The sequence below is a fragment of the Pseudochaenichthys georgianus genome, chromosome 13 (assembly GCF_902827115.2).
Source record: "Pseudochaenichthys georgianus chromosome 13, fPseGeo1.2, whole genome shotgun sequence".
Taxonomy (NCBI): Eukaryota; Metazoa; Chordata; class Actinopteri; order Perciformes; family Channichthyidae; genus Pseudochaenichthys; species Pseudochaenichthys georgianus.
Genome location: NC_047515.1, coordinates 25,433,544 through 25,454,077, shown reverse-complemented (window position 1 = coordinate 25,454,077; position 20,534 = coordinate 25,433,544). Strand labels below are relative to the sequence as shown.

The following is a 20,534-nucleotide window of genomic DNA, read 5'->3' as shown; positions in this document are numbered from 1 at the left end:
GATGAGAAAGCCCAAATAACTGAACTATAGATTCCAGGCAAGACCCAAAACCACTTCTTTTTTTTGCGTGTGTTTATAAATTACCTCGAGGGCCGTATCAAAAGGTCTCGCGGGCCGTATATGGCCCGGGGACCGGAGGTTCCCCACCACTGATCTAGATCCTCTGTCTTGAGCCAGTGAACTAACGGGCCTTCTAGAAGGCTTCTCAATTCTCTAATTTCCCCTCCTCGACTACTCTACTCCTCGGTTCTCCGGTAGTGACCCGTAAATGGATTTCAGCGCGCCATGTTGAAGGACATCTCATTTCTCTAAATGCACATCGACGACCGAGCATCGAGGAGACTCTCTGGAGGAGCTATAATCGAGGATACACTGATGGTTCCTCCACGGCTCCTCCGCGGCTGCATTTCCGGCAACAGTGATGTTTCAAAGAGTCATGACGCACGGCCGGACTTATCTCAGCCAATGACAGCTCTGCATGCATCCCCTGGATATTATTTTATTAACTGCTTTCATCGCAACGCGATGTTTCCAGTGAGAACAGCGGTGAGGTCCGTGCAGAAAGCAGAGCAGTGTGTATAATATATATCACTCAGTATAACAGGCCTACATTACTCTCTTTATTGGTATGCTGTAGTTTAGTAGATATCTACAAACAAAGAGTCGATATTTTTCTAAAACCATTTAGTGCTTCACATAATAAAATACACAACCGCTGTATCCTGATATTATATGCTTAGGAGCTGTAGGTGCGTGTTGTACAGTGTGTAGGTATGTGTGGTACAGTGTATAGGTGCATGTGTTGTACAGTGCGTAGATGCGGCGGACAGACAGGTATCAGTTGGTTTGGTGTCCTATGCTTACTTGTAATACTTGTAAATAAAACTTTTGGCCCGTAATTTCAATTCCCCATTTCAGCGACCAGAGAGGGGGGGGGGGGGTATATCCAGTCTCTGATTGTGTTACGTTATTATGAGAGTGCTCTCATACTTGTTTGATTCTGAATTTGTATATATAAATATATGTGTGTGTTTATGTCCGCATCTTTTATTGTGTCATTATACCGCACTGTCAATTAATTAAAAGTAAATATATAAGTCATCATAAACACATCTGTCCATCAGACAGAGGGCTGTGCCTCCTGTCATCATTAATGGACGTCTCTTTAAAATGACAACTCAGAGGAGAGGATTTCACATTTCTCTAAACGCCTGCTGCTTCCCCTCCTCTCTCCTCTCTTCCCCTCCTGGACTCCTCCACTCGCATCTCCTATGGGCGGGACTAAGACACGAGGATAGGAGTCGAGGAGGGGAAATTAGAGAATTGAGAAGCCTTCCTAGAGTACCCTGAACCGAGGGAAACTCTAAAAGAATAAGCCCATCAGTAGCGTGGCGTGGGAAAAAAATTAGGGGAAGCCAATAATACGTCCTTTCTTTTGGGTCGGGGGTGTGGTGGTCAATGTAATAACGTAATCAGATGAGTGATTACAGCACCCGGTATCATTTTACACACATTTGTATCATACAGATGCAGGACTTACACACGCCTGTTATCTAACCGACATGTCCGCGCGCACCCTCCAGCCGAAACTCTAATAGAGTGGCGAAGTCACGCCCATCTACTTCCAGTCCATGGGACCTTATTTCGGAAAAATAATGTATTGAGGTCAATGGAGAGAGAAAACTTATCTTTCGATCCCGTTTGAATTGTGCCATGAATTACACATATGATGTTTGTCAATCTTAAAAAATAATGTCCATGTCAAAAAAGTCACAGTTTGTCGTAAAACTGTTGAAATATAAAACTATGAAAAATACGCAACTAGAAAGACTACAAATCCCAGACTCGCGTAAGTGATGTCACAATTGTTTTCCTCCACTAAGAGATAGCTACGATCAGCGCCATATAGATATAATCTATCTATATGGCGCTGGCTAAGATAAGATAACTTTAACAAGATGCCTGTAGTACCAGGTTGTTATCATACCAGCAATGGGTCTCGCTCATTCTTTCGCTTCCCGTCTGATGAAAGGACCAGGAGTGGCTGGATCAAGTTAGCTACCTAGCTAGTAGCTAGCACGTTAGTTAGCATTACAGCCTTGTCATTTTTATTAGCCTTAATATGAAGTAACATTAAATAACCCAAAATGTTAAACAGTAAGAGTAGTAGTCATTGCTCTTAAAACTAATTTCCCTGCTTCTCGTGGTTTCCTTGCGTCCCTCCATGCTTCCTTGGAGGGAGGGACTAAACACAGGGAAACGACGCAAGTGAGGGAAGCAAGGATTTAATTTAACCGACCTGAGATGGGGCCTATAAATGGCCCGCTGGCCCGGAAGCACTATTTAGACACCCCGGGCCAGCATAACGTACTTTCCACTTGCCCGCTCGGGCCACTAAAAATATTGCTTTAAAAAAAAAAAATTGTCCTGTGGTAATAGGACAAGCAATTTTGTTAAATTGTTTCGTTTATTAATGCTACAACATAGCGTTTCGCGAGGAGGTTGTGTTGTTGGATGAAAAGCAAACGGCTGTTTGCTGCAGAGCGCAGCGCGAGCAGTCTCCCGTGAGTGCGCTCGTTCACTACAGACTTTAGCGCCACCTAACCATTCGCCAAAATGTTTTTAATACCAGCGGTCAGAGCCGGCCCGACCCATTAAGCGACATAAGCGGCCGTTTAGGGCCCCGCAGCCATTAAGGGCCCCCTAGCAACAACAAAAAATGAAAAAAAATAATAATCTCAGGACACCGTCGCCTTGATAAGTATGTTTAATTAATTTTGTTAATATGCCTAGATTGCCTACTCTCAAAGCAATGTATTATATTATTGAGTCAATAATATAATACATTAACCGTGCTTTACCTGAACCTCATCATGACACTAGAGAGGATGGCAGGATTGTAATTTCCCGTGTTCAGTGAATGCAACAGAGGCAAGACACCAGACCAACCAGAGTTGAATGGAAATAAATATCTGTCTTATTGGCTGACAGGTACCTCTCCTGTGAGCTGTGACAATGTTTAAACTGTCAGTCGGACTCAGAGTTTTTGAAGATGGACATAAGAAAAAAATGTCTTAAAAAAGACGACAATTCTCAAGTGGTGGGTCACACAACAACCCCAGAGCCACCACTTGAGCCAGGTAAACAAGGTATGAAAATGTCAGTAAACTTCCAAGTTATGCGAACATGTAAGTAAAGCATAAATTACAGCTACGTTTACGTTACTTTGAATCGCGGGGGTAAGCTAAACCGTTAGCAAGTAGCTATAGCTAGCCAGATATATTAAATAAACACTTTGTAATACAATCTAAATGTTATGTTTTTTAGCGTTATCTGGTGATTTCAAAGAAAGCTCTCTGGAAAAGGTTGACTTACTGTTCGACATGAAGCTAGAAGCTACCTTACAGTACACAGTTGATCCTGAGTCCTGTCAGTTAAAGTGTTTCATAGTTAGCTTAGCTAAGCATCAACCTAGCACTGAAATATATGGATGTTATGTGACAGTATTTCTGAGAAAGAGTCAGCTGAAATGGTGGCATAGTTGCCACTGCTTTACGTGTCGGCAGCATGTTTGAACGTATTTGCAGCAGTAAATGTGGCTGTTTGGCCACTGACATAACAACACCTGCATTTAAATGTGCAACCTCTTTTTGTGACAGATTTTTGCATGAAATTATAATTCTTCTGAATGATATTCCTATTGCCAGCTAGTTTCTATGTGAACATTATGAGATGGACAGCCAGAGAGAATAAATGAAAAACAGTTATGAAATACTATATGACAAAACAAGAATACAGTTTAAAAGGGGGGGGATTTGTAAAATATCCATACAGAAAAAATCTGTTTACAGTTCTGTTTCATATGGGTGTTGAGAGATGTATCCATAGATCTCTTAATTTTGCTCTCTAAGTGCACCAGATTGATGCTTTTAACTTCAATATTAAAAAAGAAATCTCCCTGGGGGAGCATGCCCGTGGACCCCCCCTGTGAGGTCCACAGTGTTTACATGCTTATTTATACAATATGTGTGCTTATGCTAACATCATAAGACAAAAGTTGGTTCCGTGTTGTGTGTAGTGAGAACACGCTAGAGTGAGTTGGGCCCCCAAGTCAAAGCTCGCTTAGGGAGAGGAGAGTGATAGGGAGTATGAGAAGAAGAGGGAGAGAAAGTGTCAGCCACACTGGCTTGATCGATGGAGTTGGCTTAAATATGACGCCAATATAAACAAGGTCTTTTGTCGTCTCTGTACATCAATGCCGACCTAAGTGAAGAGTAGAACAAACATAAAGGTATATTCGCTATAGGGAAATGTCCCAGAAGTTTAGGATAATGAAGGTTCTAATATAGGCTATTACATAGCCGTTACATGTCTAACTCCTAATGACAGGAAGGCAGAAAGCGCATTATACAAATAATGATACTCATAATAATGATAATAGTAGACATTTTTAACAATGACCACAATATAATTATTTTAATAAACCAAATATGAACAATTGAGGAAAATGAGGAAGACCTGATGATTTAAATGTTGTAGTACAAGTAGTAATGTAGTTTGTGCATAAATTACTATGGCAACAAATGTGTTCATTTTCTTCATTATCAGTCGATTTTTTGGACGAATGCTCTTGGGCCAGTGGAATTTTACCCTTAATGTCTACCCCTGCTCGTAACACCACTGTAATATTAAAAATCAACAATACAGATAGGATTCTCATTTATTAATTTTATTTATATAATTAAATCGATTTTTTTGTTTGTTTCATATGAGTGTTCCAGGGTATTCTCTCAATACCTTGAAGGCCCTGACGGTTCGCCACTGCTATGAAACATCTGTTTACCTGTATCTGAGTTTTTTATTTATTGGTGATTAAGAAGTGTAGAATATTAGTTCCTCTCAAATAGAGGTGATCAGCCTGCACTATATTAGGGTCAGTGGAGAGAAGGTTAAAGTGGACAATGCAATAATTTGGTAGCTCTCAAGCATGGTTGATGAGGGGCATGGACGCGAAAAAAAGTAGTTAAAGGTAAACGCATATTTTACTCAAGTTATGTATGGTTTCTTACAATCTAAATATTTTTAAAATCTTCAGTTAGTTTAAAAAGAAAGGAAGTGAAAAATGTGATCGCAAAAACAGGATATAAAAGAAGAAGTGAAAGCAGGGCCCTCATTACCATAAGTATTCCAAACATTTACTGAATTATTAGCTTCCATCACATGTTCTCTTAAGCTGACCAACTTTACCACTGTGGTAGAGCAGGAACAATTTTATCTTGATTTAATTTTCATTAAAGTAACATTTCTTCACCTGTCCAAGGTATCATGTTGAAATATGAGGCCTAAAGGGTGGCCTGACTTCTCTGCATGACTGCTCATGTATTAGACTGTGACGATCCAGTCACTGTCAAAGCATCTGCCTCTGAACTAGAAAAAAATCCCTATATTGATAACGGCGTCTTCAAATCTATTGAAACATCAGCGACTAATCAAATGAGTGATGATGATAGAAACAGAGATTGACGCATGTGAACACAGGTGCTCCAGGCGCCTGTGGTGACATCATCCAACAGTTACAGAGACTTTATTCTAGATAAATAAAAGAAACCTTTTGGCACAACACTTCACACCTCACTGATCTGCTCTTTGTTCTTTCCTTTATCCTTTTACTGCCAATGTTAATAATCATGTACTTTTTCTTTGGTTTATTGTCAGATCTACCTGAGAGACCACAAAGAAAGCTAAACACACGCTGAGCTACGAGAAGCTGATTCTCCAAACGCCAAGAGGGCCACTAACATTTGAAGCTGCTTGCCGAGGGCCACAATAGGCACATTTCTGCACTCTGAGTCATCCCCTTTCCCTTTGTGCCTGTTCCCTTCTCCTCTACACACGCTGTTTTTTCTCTCCCTTTTTTCACTCATCTCCTCACCACTTTCCCTGGCATGGCTTTAGATCCTAATTGAAAGAGAGGGAGGGGGGCGCTGCAGGCTATGACAAACTGATTCAGAATTGAACAATAGTTCTATAATTCTGGTTGTATATGCTTATTCACTTTTTGGCAAAGAGAATCAAGTGTTTATTTATGAGCTCTTTAGAGATGGATTAATAGTTACCATTAGACAGAGTTAGAATACATGTTCATGCAAAGCTAATGGTACGGGTTTCTTGTTCAGGCAAACATGAAAATGGTGTCAACCCATCTATTTTGAAAAAAAGTTACAAAGCCAAAAGTGACTTACTATTGCTTAAAAACATGAAACAGGAGAGAGAGAGAGTATGGACTTTGGTTGAATAACCACTCTTATGTTCAATAAAAAAGAACTTGCGATCATTAGTTGATGTTAGATCAGAGGAAGTCTACAACACTATAATGAATCTAGAAAATAACAAAGCTTGTGGCCCGGATCTCAACTCAGCTGAACACTTAAAACATGCCAGTCGTAAGCTTGCTCCTCTTCTTGCTCTGTGTCTTGCTGGTTTCCTTAATCATGGTGTCTTACCAGATCCCATGTTATCTGTGCTACTTGTGCCAGTCATCAAGGATGAAGCTGGGAAGATTAATGGCATTGATAATTACAGACCCATTGCTTTAGCTAGCATTCTCTCCAAAGTGTTGGAGACAATTCTGTTGGATAGGCTGGAAAGGTATATTACCACAGCTGACAACCAGTTCGGTTTTAAAAGAGAACACGGCACATATGTGTATTTTTGCTTTAAAAAGACATTATAGCAAAATATAGAAGCCATGTTCCACCATGTTTCTGTGTTTTATCGATGCTTCCAAGGCATTTGATCGACTGAATCATTACAAATTATTTGACAAAATGTGCCAGAGAGGGGTACCCAAGTACATAATAAGGATCTTAGCCTTTTGGTATGCACATCAGACTATGCAGGTGAAGTGGGGCAATACTGTGTCTGAACATGTTTATGTTGGTAATGGAGTCAAGCAAGGTGGGATTTTATCTCCTTTGTTGTTTAATCTGTACATGGAGGATCTGTGGAGGAAACTGAACTTGTGTACAACTGGCTGTGTCATCGGTGCTACTGTTGTCAACCACCTTATGTACGCAGATGATTTAATCATCTTCTCCCCGTGCAGTGCTGGCTTACAACAAATTAAATCAAGTTTTATTTATATAGCACATTTATAAACGATTTTTGTTTGAGCCAAAGTGCTGTATATAAAATAAAAATAGCCTACAGTAGAGACACTTTACAGCAAATACAACAGCACAGATTGTTCAGAATATCAGTATGAGAACAGCTTCTGAGGACTTGTTCCCAGTATGGCATTGATTTTAATATTAAGTATAACGCCAAGAAGAGTAGCATCATGATTGTGCGAAGTAAAGAGGATAAAAAGGCTGTATTTCCTAATTGTATTCCCAGTAGCAACATTCTTCTTGTGTGCAGTGAGATGCAGTATCTTGGTCATTATATTTCTGATGATCTCACAGATCAAAGACATCCATAGACAACACTGCAAACTGTATGCCCAGGCAAACATATTAATGTGGAAGTTTCACAAGTGCTCTGTAGATGTCAAGCTATCACTTTTTAAAGCTTTCTGTACACCATTGTACACGGCTCACCTGTGGAGTAACTACAAGGCTAGAAGCATGCAAAAACATGGTTGGTTGCATACAATGATGCTTTACGGTTGCTGCTGAGGGTACCGAGATGGCACAGTGCCAGCCAGCTGTTTGTTAACTTGGGGGTACCTACTTGTCAAGCCCTTTTAAGAAAGTTAATGTACAAATTCATGTGTCGCCTAGAATACTCGGACAATCATGTTATCTCGATTTTAATTAACCCTGTGAAGAGTTCTACTCGGTTCTCTTCCATGATTTGGAGACATTGGCGCAATAGCCTATACAGACAGTGAGCATGTGTGGCTTGCTGTGATTGGACTGATTTTATGTTTTAATCTGTTTTGTGTTTAGCTTTTTATCTTATTTATTGATGTGTGTTTTGTCTTTTTGTATGTGATATGGACCTTGAGTCTGGAATAAAGATTGGAAATTAGATAACACAACTTTTAAATCCATGGTGAATATCCGACACCATGTGGGAACTGAAGGCCTGGATGGAGACACACATTATGTTTTGCTTCTTCAACTGACCAGAGGCCTGTACTACGAATCCAGTTCAACATACCCATGATATGTTTGAGTTAACTGGCTAAACTAACCCTAACAAACGAGATCTCGCTAAACGGTCCTACGACACTGGTTATCAACTCGGTAACTCAAGCCAGGATTTCTCCGTCCGGCTGAGAGCGTGTTCACATGAAAGGGGCGGGGTTAGCAACATTTGACCAATCACAAACATACATGGACAAGCGTACTGACAGCGCAGCGTCATACTTCCTGAATGAAAAGTGAACTATAATATTAGACAAATATGAAGAAGTTAAACTTTAAACATCCATGACTTAAACACTTTATCCAGGATAAAAGCCACATAGCTGCACCTGCAAGGTGGATACAGCTGGTAAATGCGTACATTAACAGGTTTATGATATCACTGCCCCGTCTAAGACACGAGTGGATCTGACTTTAATTACATTTACAGTGTTTCGTCAACTTAATGTGTTGCTTAAAATAATACTTCTGCATACAGTGTGTGACACTGTAAGTGTTGCAAGGCCAGATACGGCTCAAGAAGCTGACTCAGATAAGGAAATATATGATACATTATGATGTGATGTGATGTGATATGAATGATAATGGGACACATCGACGTCTGCACTCACAGTGTTGCGGACTGTACGTAATGTTACTCTGATCCGGTTACTTATGTTGTGGCAGATATTTAAGCAAGCTTTCTTAACGCTAATGTTATAATAGTCAGATTGCTCTGAAGATGGGAGGTGATATTCTATTAATTTTCACGTTCACACAGTCAGCTGATTTTTGCCGGACGTCTTTCCTGCAACGGCAGTTTTTCTGTATTTCCTTTCTCCTGTAATATGACTTGATAGCTTTAAACTCCGCACACTGAGCTCTGATTGGTCAGCAGGCGGTGCTTTCACTGAGTTGATCTCTTCTCCTCGAACCAAACCTGCTCCGGAGCAGGTTTGCCGTTCAGCATAAGTTACCATGGAGATCTACTCTGGTAAGAAGTGAACCAGCGTCGTAGGACCGGAAACCCAGAGTTTACTCTGAAGTTAACTCGCTAAGTGAAAATCCGGCTTCGTAGTACAGGCCTCAGGCTTCATTATTGATGTCATGTGTTTACCTACTGAGGTAAGACTGTGGTTTACCCATTTCCCTTCATAACTGAGCGTCCCCTGTATGCAGACACCTCACCATGTGTCTAAGCCACTCCAATACACACTGCAGAACTGCCCCAGACCATCCCAACCCACCCAGTTAACCCTAACACTGAGCCGATTGTCTGAGGTCTTCCCAAGAACACGCACTCACACACACACTCTTCACACACCTGACATTATAGCAGCCAATAGTTTCATGCCCTGATGTAACTGCTCTGGTTTTTCTAGGAGATTTAGCTGAAATATTGGCCTCTCTTGTAATTATTGTCCTCTGCCATCTTCTTAATTAAAATCAGGATCCTTTCTCACTTCATTTCACAATAAAGAACCAAAAGTGTGAATTTAAAAACGTCTGGGCCCTTACAATTACATTTCTTTTCAGGTATATCAACAGTAGCAGAGGCTGTGGCTCAGTGGTTTAGTGCGCTGATCTTCGAATCAGAGGATAGCAAGTTCGAGTCCCACTGCAGTTAGCATGTCGGTGTGTCCCTTGGCAAGACACTTCACCCCAAATTGCTCCTGTCCCGACTAAAAACGCACCTATTTGCCGCTGCTTTTAATTGAGCTGCCCATACTCATACTACAGTATGCCTTTTTAGTCATGTATTCTGTACCTGCTGTGTTCATTTATTTTATTTATTTCATTACCTTTGCTTATTATGCCTGTTTTTAAATGCCTTTTTAATAATGTATTTATGCTGTATTTGTTCTTAAATGTCTTTTGCTTTTAATCTGTAAAGCACTTTGAATCGCCACATGCTGAAAAGTGCTGTATAAATCTAATTGCCTTGCCTTGCCTGTGGGGATTGCCCACAGTACTGAATGTATGCAAGTGGCTTTGGATAAAAGCATCCAACAAGTGAAATGTAATGTAAGTAGCTACTATCAAGAAGCCCCCACTAACAGTCTCTCTCTGTGTAATGAAAATATGAGTGTTAGTTTAATATCTATCCTTGATCTCCAGTGCTCCCCCTCCCTTCAAAGAGCCCTGTGTTTCTGCCTGTTTCTATGACATGAGGATAAATTCTCTCCAACTGGTCCAAACTCTCCACATGCCACTAAATGCCGCTCAGCTCTGCGGCCTCCAATTGGATTACAGCACAAAACCGTTTTTACCGATGCTAATCGCCAGATTAGAATCATATGGTCTCCTTTGCTCAGGACAAGAGAAGGAATGCAGGGGTCCAAGAGGCCGAATGGGCCCTAGAAGAACATAAATAACAAAGAAAACAGCTTGGCCTTACAGGATCATTCTGCTTCGACTAGCTTTAGTCCTAATTTGTACTGATTTCAAAAACATTGTACCCATTTATAAAATAAACAATTGTTGTGTTCCAGAAACACAGCAACATTGGCTACAATAGAATCTGATTCGGCACACACAAGCTTTCAAATGATTAGATTGACTCTCGAGTTGGCCAAGTACAATGTCATTTAAATGTTTATCTGAAAATTAACAAATCCCAAATGTCTGTAACCATCCTTCATTGCACAGTGAAACGGTTCGGACTATGTGTATGATGTGTATGGTAGGTCAAAGAAGGCCAAGTGAAGTCAAATCAATTTAGTTTTATTTAGACCAAAGTAAAAGGTTGCCTCAATGGGCTTCACAATTTTTGCGCCATTGCACAAGATCCTCCTACGTGTTCTCATGAAATCACATATGAATGTCACCAAGATGCTACAGAACCAACATATACAAATATTCTGCAAAGTAAACCCTCACCATGCCTTTTGCTGAAAATGTTGTGGTGCTGTGTGGTCACAGTGTATCGCTCTGCACCATCCAGACCATACCAGTTTGCTAAAGAAGCATTTTTCCATTGGTTGAGCTGGTGTTGTCATGCATCACTGTGATTAGCACAGCTGGGTGCATTTCATAATCACTACACCCTCTGATCTATATTCCCCTTCACCCAGCCCTTTGCACTGCTACACATATATGCACAGAAACGGTAGGTGCCCTCCATGCATTTGAGTGACTAAAATAGATCCCTTTAGAAGAATAGAAAAAAGTTTAGCGGTGAACAGGAAGTCAGTCTTGAAACCGTGATCGTGTCTGTAATTACAACATACACTTTGAGTAATAACTAACTTTTGTAATCTTCCAAATAAGTTTAGCCAGAGTTTGTTCAATTGTTCACGCCACCTCCACCACATCCCTGTCACTGGACTCCAGCCAGCAGTGTACGCTTTTAATAATCAAATGTCCTTGTGCGGACTAAGCTTCCCCCACAGCTTGCCACTAACAGCCAGGAGACACCAGGCACGGTCAGTCATGCAAAGCTGTTCCGCTACCATGCAAATTGTATCAAAGAGAGGAACACACACACACACAGTGAGAGAGATGTATGGGTAAGCAGAACTGATACAGGTGGCTGTGGGTATAGCCTTATCAAAATAAACAACATTTCCTGTTGCAGTAAGGCTTTTGCAGATATAACTTTGGTGAGATTTTTGCATTTGGCTAAAGCTGCTGCATTTGGTCAGTGACTGTGTAATCTTTGCTCAATTATCAAATGTCAAGCAGGCTGATAAAGGTGTGGTTTGTTCTTTCACTTGTATGTCCATCTGCCAGTGTCTTCTAATTGACTGGCATTTATTCATCGACCAACAAAGGTTTGGGCTGATAAGCAGAGTGTATTTGCCCAGTAGCTCCAACCCATACAAGAGGCTTTTTTAATAATCCATGCAGCGAGACAAACCACCCCTGGGACTTTAGATCAGTACAGTGAACAGCATCGTAGATGTAGATTGTAATAAGTCAGACCAAATTAAGTCAGCGTCCTCAACGACAGCTGCTGATTGCTGACTGTTGTTTCAATACAAACAATATGAGCTCGTCTGTCACACCGGGCCTTTATCTGGAAATCAGGGCCAACGTTATTTTACAATGTGAGTGTGTGTTTGTGTGTGTAGAATACATTTGCACGAGTGTGAGGTAAACAGGAGGTAGTGTGTATGATCCCATTCCCAGGGCCAAACTGCTTCTCCGGGGAGAGAGATAAAGAAACAGACCCTTCCAAAGCGGAGGTGGAAACAATGGCCAGGGCATGGCTCTCATAAACAGCTGTGTGTGTGTGTGTGTGTGTGTGTGTGTGTGTGTGTGTGTGTGTGTGTGTGTGTGTGTGTGTGTGTGTGTGTGTGTGTGTGTGTGTGTGTGTGTGTGTGTGTGTGTGTGTGTGTGTGTGTGTGTGTGTGTGTGTGTGTGTGTGTGTGTGTGTGTGTGTGTGTACACAGTTGCTGATCTTTTTGTGTTAAACCATACACTGGCTGACAATGTGTTGTAACTCATCACAGATTAGTATCCAGTAATGTGACGACAGCGAACACTGCCAGAACTCAGCAGGTTCACACATGCTGACACATACATTTTAACACACCCACTGACGTCAACAAAAATCGACGTGCATCTTGCTGATGATGAAATACAACAAGTTGTTAGTGTTGAAAGAAAACAACGTAGCTGACACACCTTTTTGCAAACTATGTTAAGGAGAAATACAAAGCCAGACCTGATCATAGAGTATGTAAACTCTACGCTTCTGTAGCTCGGTGTGTTTTTTTTTTAAATGGTAAGGCCTGGCTTATCTGGCATCCATGTCTACTATTCACGGGGAAACATTCATCATTCAAGTCGAGTACAGAATGAGTGATTCATCACTGAGTAGGAAAATATACGTCCTCCAAACCTGTATTGTCCTGCCACGTACAACAAGACAGAAGTGTGAAACTTCCAATTTTAAAAGGCCATTCACTTGAAGTGTGTTTAAGAGGGTGATCGACCTAATGAAAAGGTATGGCTAATAGGGAAGGCAGGGACAGTAGGTGGATGAGTGCAAAGAGACGAAAGTGGATGAACAGGAAGTGGGATGCGAGGAGGAAGAGGACGCAGAGCTTGAGAGGAAGTCGATGATAAGGCAGGCAGAAGGGACCGGAGATGAGCGGATAAGGAGAGGAAGTATAGGATCCGAAGGGGAGTTAGAGAGGAAAGGTAAAAGAGTTGGAGGTAGTGTTCCCAAAGACAGTTAGAGGGAACAATAGAATGTAACATGCCAGAAACCAAAGAACAGAGAAAGGAGAGGAATACAAAGGAGAAAGGAAAGGGAAAGAATACTGAGGAAAAACGAGACGAAAGTTAAGCATTCGGTTATTAACTGAATTTCGTATTTTTTTCCAACATTATCATCACTCATAGTATTGTAAAATAACAACTAAGAGTCACAGCGAAGTCGTATTTGTAAGCTATAGACCATTTAATATTTGTAAATGTGGGGAAAGAAGGGGGTCGGTGAGGCCTGGCCAACAAAAGCGCAAGTACATCAGAGCTGCATCATGGTTGAATGGACACAGGCCGCTGGTTTCCAGGCCACACTATTAGTTCTTGTTCCATCGGGAGGAGGAGGAGGGGGTTGGGGCAACTGAAGGTGGGCCGGCTAAATGGGATTTTGGCAAGAACTATAGCCAGGTATAAAGCCAAGCCCTGTTTTAGAAAGGTGCGGAAACTGCTGGATCTAGAAACAGTTTTTGACTAAGGGTGGGTTTTGTGTTTATGGCTTAGTTAATGTTGAGATCAGGAGACAATTGACAAGAGCTGTAAATAACATATTGTTGTTCTTAATTAAAGTGTTGTTCCCCCTTAACTCTGGATTAGTGTTGGACGTTGAAGCCAGGAGAGTGTGTGCTCCTCCAATGAGAAGTGTATGGAAAAACGTGTCAATGGAACACAAGGAGGCAGCCTGTGAATAAACAGAACCGGTGACTCACCCTTTCTGGGATGGGAAAGATGGGCGGGGGTACCAAACTACTTTCAATACCCCTCTAAACACACCAATGTAGGCATTCATGCGTACACACACAGTCAAACTCATGTGTCGTACTTGGTTAGCCAAACCAGGACAAGCTGTCCATTGTCCAAATGTCCCACCTAAAGCTGGAGCACCTAGCAGGGCAGGAATTCTGTATTTAGGGGATTGCAGTGCAGTGTGTGTGTGTGTGCGTGCGTGCGTGCGTGCGTGCGGTTTTGCTTTAACAAGCATGGGGAAGATCTAAGTGTCTTTTTCTTTGTAGGAATCAGGGTGCTTTTCAGATTTCCCTTTTGTTTGATGTTCAAAGTAAAGTCAAAAGGTAACCTCAGGAAAAGGAGACAAGGACTTAACAAATAGCTCTGGAAACATTCACCTATTCCCTAAAGGCCATACTCAACAAAAACAACTCTACTGAATTGTAAACAGCCAGCAATACATTAGTTTTAACCCAACAGCAAGGCTGAAAAAACAGCCATTATTGTCTGAACACTTTTTCGACATGTTTTAAACAAGAGACTTTGAAGAAACTCTGCATTTACTAGGAGGTTCTAAGGACAGAGGGTGTCGTATTCATTCAAACACAGGGAGAGCATGCAAACTCCACACAGAGATTCAATGTAATCAGTGGTGCCATTATCTTACCATAGATAGACCTTACTCATCTCTAATAAACAAACCAGGTAGAGGCAAAGATTGACTTCACACCATCACAATTAGTACTTTAATACACCTGTTGGTTGTTATAAATAATAATCAACCTGTGTGCATTGTGACAACTGTTTGTCCCTTAACATTCTGAATCCTTTCATGGTAAGGACATTTTTTCAAATATCAAATATTTTAGATGTCTAGTGCATCAACAACAGTTCAGCCAAAAATATTTGGGATCTTTAAAAATGTATGATAGTCTCTCAAATTTCAAATACAGTAGTGTGCGTTTGGTGATTGTGACAGCGTCCTGACTGTTGGACTGAAGATGGTGAAAAGGCAGAAGTACAAATATGACCAAACCATGAAAAAAGGCCTATTATCTTCTTTTGCTGAGAAGGGAGTCTTTTCTAAATGTGATGCTGTGGAGCAGGAACCACAAAATAGTATCCAACATATATATAGAAATCTGCAGAGGCATCGACATTCCTTTCTGTGTCTAACAACACAGAAAGTCAAGGCTAGAAGGTTGTTACCGTGTTAGAACTGCTGTGGGAGTATGGCAGTTCTATCTGGCCATTATTGTTTATTAATCACCATAAGTCTGGTCTTACTGCATGTCAGATTGACCCTTCTACTTCCTGCCTTGCATCTGAGTCTTTCCCTGACAAAAAAAAAGAACATCCAGTATTTGATTAGCTTTCCAATTGTGTTTTGGTCCCATGTTACTCTAGTGTATTGCATATTGGATTAGCGTTGTAAATGTCCCAACCACAACCTCTCTTACATCACACGGCAGAGTTTGGGTTTGTTTGAGTAAACAGAAAAAAGAGGATGAGAAGATGAAGCCACAAGTGAGCTGTACAGAGACATTGCTGTTTACATTTTGAAGATGGTTCGCAACACCCCGTTTAACCATATCATATCGTATGAAAACACAATTAGAAATCATGCCAGACTGCAGCTACTGTTGTCATTCTAAGTGCAGTTATCCAGAATTGTATGCACAGTACAGCTGAATTACCTCCCTAACTTCAACCAAGTACATGACAGCTAGAGAACCAATTATTTAGGAAGGGAAAACAAAGACTGTTGTGCACAGGAACAGATTAGCAGAGTGGGTCAGCTGTTTGGAGACAGCTAACAATATTTCCTAGAGGATTTGCAATTGTGCGCGGTTTTGCAAATCTGCTCTTAGTAGGCTCTGGAAATCTGCTAATCTGAACACCTTTAAGCGTAATTGGAGGATCAAAATGCATGGCCTGCTCAAACAACTGCAACAGCGTTACGTTATATCCTGCATGTGTTGTCTTCTATAGATAAATAAGGTGAAACTTTGCTGCTCTATAGTTGAATGATTATGTCCTGTTGGTTCTCAAATACTGTGAAGACCATATTTTACATAACACTTGATGCTTCCTGTTGCAAAGAGGATGTCAGTACTTCTCCCTCCCTCCCCAACTCTAGCATATGTTGGTTCTGAAGTTTTGTTTTGCAGTTTAATAAAGAAAAATATTTCAACAAATTATTGTGATCATCATTTAAGTTAAAATGCTGAATAATACATTTGAAATACAGCTACATCGTTAAGATATAAACGTAACAAAAGTAAAGAATAGAATACTTATAAACATCCACAGAGACACATAAAACCAAGGCATTCAAAGAGTGCTTCCCAGAAGGACTGACAAAAGGACCATCATTTAAATAGTTTTGACAGGCTGAAAAAATAGTAAGGCCTGATTTATGGCCTTGTCCCCAGGCGAGGTTATCAGTTCTTTGACATCTTTGGCAATACAAAGCTACAACTTAAAAGTGATGCTCCTGACATCTGAGGAGATGTTAAGAAGACTCAGGACCATCACAAAGAAAGGAATTAGGTCTTCTGACAGAAAAAAGCACATTTGGATTATATAAATAAATATATATAAATGAAAGATCCTACTAGACCCGCGTTGGCTCATGACTGTTCAGTTAATGTCTTCACACTTCTCTGTTTGACTAATGAAAGGTTAATGTGCTCCTCAACACTTGGATACTGGCTTGCTTTAGTCCAGCTGCGTGTTGAGACATGCATTTAGGTAAAAGTGTTCAGTGCAAGTGTTATGGACCTACGTTTCCTGTTTCATGAACAGCACATGAATGAACATCCAGATGAGACTTTCTCAAACACTGAGCCCATACAGCCCTTTGCCAGTGTGTGGGGCTGGTGGGGGCATAACAAAGCCTAATTGAAGGCAAAGTCATTTTTCCAACTGAGTGAGGGAAACATTCTAATTGCTGTAATTAGGGTGGAGCAGAACTGTGACATTCTGTCAATGTCTGCCACCGCTTTCTGCTCGAACACTTTGTTTGCTGGCATTTTCAACCCCTTTATTTACCTATGAGAGCAACATTATTTGTGGAGAATGGGACACAGAAACAGAGGTTCAAAGAGAAAGAAAGAACCTAAACTGGTCATCTGACAAACACGCTGTGTGTATTATGACAGCTTTAAAAAATAAACAGCTTCCCACCTGGAGAAGCATTAACCCCCACATGTACACTTGTCCTACCTTGGTGTCAACAATGGAGCAGGCCATCTGTTTCACATAGGCCAGGTCAGAGCTCTGGGGCATCAGGACAGATTCTCTGGTCAGGCCGATCTGGATGATGAAGGAGACCCCTGCAAGAGTGGGAGGAAGAGGGGGTATCACAGCCCCCCCAGGAATCTGCACTGTTGTCAGGTCCATCATAGGAAACCCCCCCTGAACGGGCAAAGAGGGCATGGATATGGGGGTCCCTGGCTGCATCACGGCAGACCCTGGAGGTGAGGAGCCCCCAGGAGGAAAGAAGACCTGGGCCATGGCCCCCGAGGACATACAAGGGCTAGCGTTAGCCATCCTGGGTCAATGCCTGAAGCGCTCTACATACAAACACAGGTACAGTGTACAGTTCCCAGGAAACCCTCACTCATTTGAAACCGTCTCAGTGGATGAGAGCGGGATGCACACGCTGACACATGGACGGACACACACACACACACACACACACACACACACACACACACACACACACACACACACACACACACACACACACACACACACACACACACACACACACACACACACACACACACACACACACAGAGCAGAGTCCCGGTTCCTCCGCGTCCTGTGTCCGCTCCCTTCTAGTGGATCAAGGAAGAAACCCTTATCCAGGAAGTTGTTTTTTTTCCCTTTCTGACACTTCTTCCGAGCGCTCTTGTTATAAAACTCCTGTTATAGTCCTTGCATGACAGGCATGAGCAGTGTGTGTGAGGGTCTCATCCCCCGTCTTCCCTCCTTCCCCTCTCACTCGTCCAAAGTAGCTGCTCTGCAGGGGAGAAAGTACAAACTTGATTGAGAAACTCCCGGGTGTGGGAGAGACGAGAAACAAAAATAATGCCAAACTTTGTTGTGCCTTTCCTTCAGGCTGAGTTACAAAATGGCCTCCTTAAACAGGAAACTGTGAGAATGAAGGAGAGCAAGAGACTGCACTCCTTTTACGAGTCTTGCCCTGTTTCAGTTTCAGCCCCAGTTCAGTCTTTTTGGTGAAAAAGCACACAAGAGAATGAGCCGCGTGAGGGTACCTCCCACTCCCTCCTGTTCTCTCATCTGTGATCTTGCCAGGGAGGAAGTGAAATGACTGACACAGCCTGAAGCCAATGGCCAGCCAGAAAGTCCCGCCCTTTGACTCCTGGTTTCTCCCGCCTCCCTTTTCCTCTTTCTATCGTTCCCCTTCCTTGCTTTGGGGTAATATACGTCTTGTTTTCCCTCCCTGAGTGTAGGCCAGCAAAGATCCTGCCTGAGGGGCAACTCGCAAACCCTCCCACTTCTTCTTTTTACTGCATAAGCCTCTTTCTATCCCTCTGTACAACTCAATTTCCAGCCTTATTTAGGCTTTGTAACACATATTTTTCTTTGCATATGTTAGTGACACACCTATGCAGAATGAGACCACACCTACTTACTTAACCCTGAAGTTGTTTTCATGCAAATTGAGTGCACGTTTCAGTAAAATGGGGAACTTAGCTGGTACTTAGCACACACCAGGATATGCTATACTGGGTTAATTCAATCATCAGCATGACTGTGCGCACCACTAATCAATGTATTACATTAAAAGCATGCAGATTAATAATAACTTGGTGGCCATGGGCGCGGAAAGGGGGGTGCTGAGGGCGCTGCAGCACCCCCTAGCGGCAGGCAGGGGATGCGGAGCTCCCCTGTCTGAATTATTATTTGACGGTTATTGCTGCTCCCGCTGTGCATAATCTGTGTAATATGTAGCCAATAAATTCCACATTGATGGTAAAATAATATTTTGGCCTGCCCCGAATGTTTTTTCTGTAGCCCCGGACAATTCTACCTCAATAATATAATACATTAACCGTGCTTTACGTGAACCTCATCATGACACTAGAGAGGACGACAGGAATGTAATTTCCCGTGTTCAGTGAATGCAACAGAGGCCACCAGACCAATCAGAGAGTTGCATGGAAATAAAAGTGTGCTTGTGTTATTCAAGCTCGGCTGTGTGTGTGTGTGTGTGTGTGTGTGTGTGTGTGTGTGTGTGTGTGTGTGTGTGTGTGTGTGTGTGTGTGTGTGTGTGTGTGTGTGTGTGTTTCATCTGGGTGTCCATAGATCTCTTAATGTTGCTCTCAAAGTGCACCAGATTGATGCTTTTAACTTCAATATTTTAAAAAAATCTTCCCGGGGGAGCATCCCCCCGGACCCCCCTAGAGGAGGTGAGGACCCCCCCTAGAGGAGGTGAGGTCCACTCCCCACTCATAAAAAAAAATAGCACTTTACCCCTGCCTATATGCCGTGAGCTGATGATCGAGCCTTCATTGTAACAGTCACGGGTGTACTGTGTGTTTGCGTGTGGGGAGTGCCCTAAATAGTGTTCACTGGAGTCCAGCACCCCCACTCAAAATACCTTCCCGCGCCTCTGTTGGTGGCAAACCTTCTCACCATTTCATTAACACTGATGAACCACATGCAACTGCACCCTTCGGAGTTTGCCGGGAAAACTCAACTTTACAGCTGCAAATGTTTGCTAGGATGCTACTATCCACCACAAGAGGGCACTGTTTACTATAGGTGGAAATTGAATGAATGATCCTCAATAGAAATGTATCCTTAGTGCTGCTTTGTTGATTTTTTACTCGGTGTTTGGTCTCATTTAAAAAATGTATATAGGTAAGGAGAAGGGATATGAGAGCATATTCCATTAGGGGGGACTACAGCACAATTTTCACAAATATATTTAAACCTATTTGTTGCATTATAAACATTTCATGTAGTGGAGAAAAAGCTCAATTGATTATTCATTCTTGGTTCTCAGTAGCTGATACAGCACCTGTGCCAAGAAGTAGAAAAGCAGAGATGGACTCTTTAAAAACCAGGCCACTGCATTCTTTCCAGTAATTTCATTTATCAAATGTGATCTTGGATGGTTGCTTTTAAAAGGGGAACATCAATTTTACAAATCAAGTTAAAGATACTCAGCCTTTGAAAACAGCAGTAGGATGTTCACTGGGCATTCTTGACTTTGGAAAAGACAAATAGCTGCATATTAATAGACTTGGGAGTTAGTGTATGTTATAAAAGTTTTAACATGGTAACTGAACTTTATGAAATAAAGAAGACCATACAAAAAAAAGATGTGTATATGTTTGATTATGTAGGTATTTGTATGTGTAAGCAATACTTTCATGTGTCTAGTTCTTTTGAAAGTCTCATAAGCTAACTAGAAGGGGAAAAAGACAA

The 20,534-nt window shown here is 41.7% G+C and overlaps 1 protein-coding gene across 2 annotated transcripts in view; it reads right to left on the bottom strand.

Annotated features, from left to right (window-relative positions):
* The window catches only part of prkd2 (protein kinase D2), a 42,567-nt gene extending 24,160 nt beyond the window's left edge, over positions 1 to 18,407 (bottom strand). For both annotated transcript variants that reach the window (XM_034097260.2, XM_034097261.2), the window contains exon 1: positions 17,295 to 18,407. In XM_034097260.2, the coding sequence (XP_033953151.1) occupies positions 17,295 to 17,621 (327 nt within the window). In that variant the 5' untranslated portion in view covers positions 17,622 to 18,407. The remainder of the gene's footprint in view (positions 1 to 17,294) is intronic.
* Between the last annotated feature and the right edge of the window lie 2,127 nt (positions 18,408 to 20,534).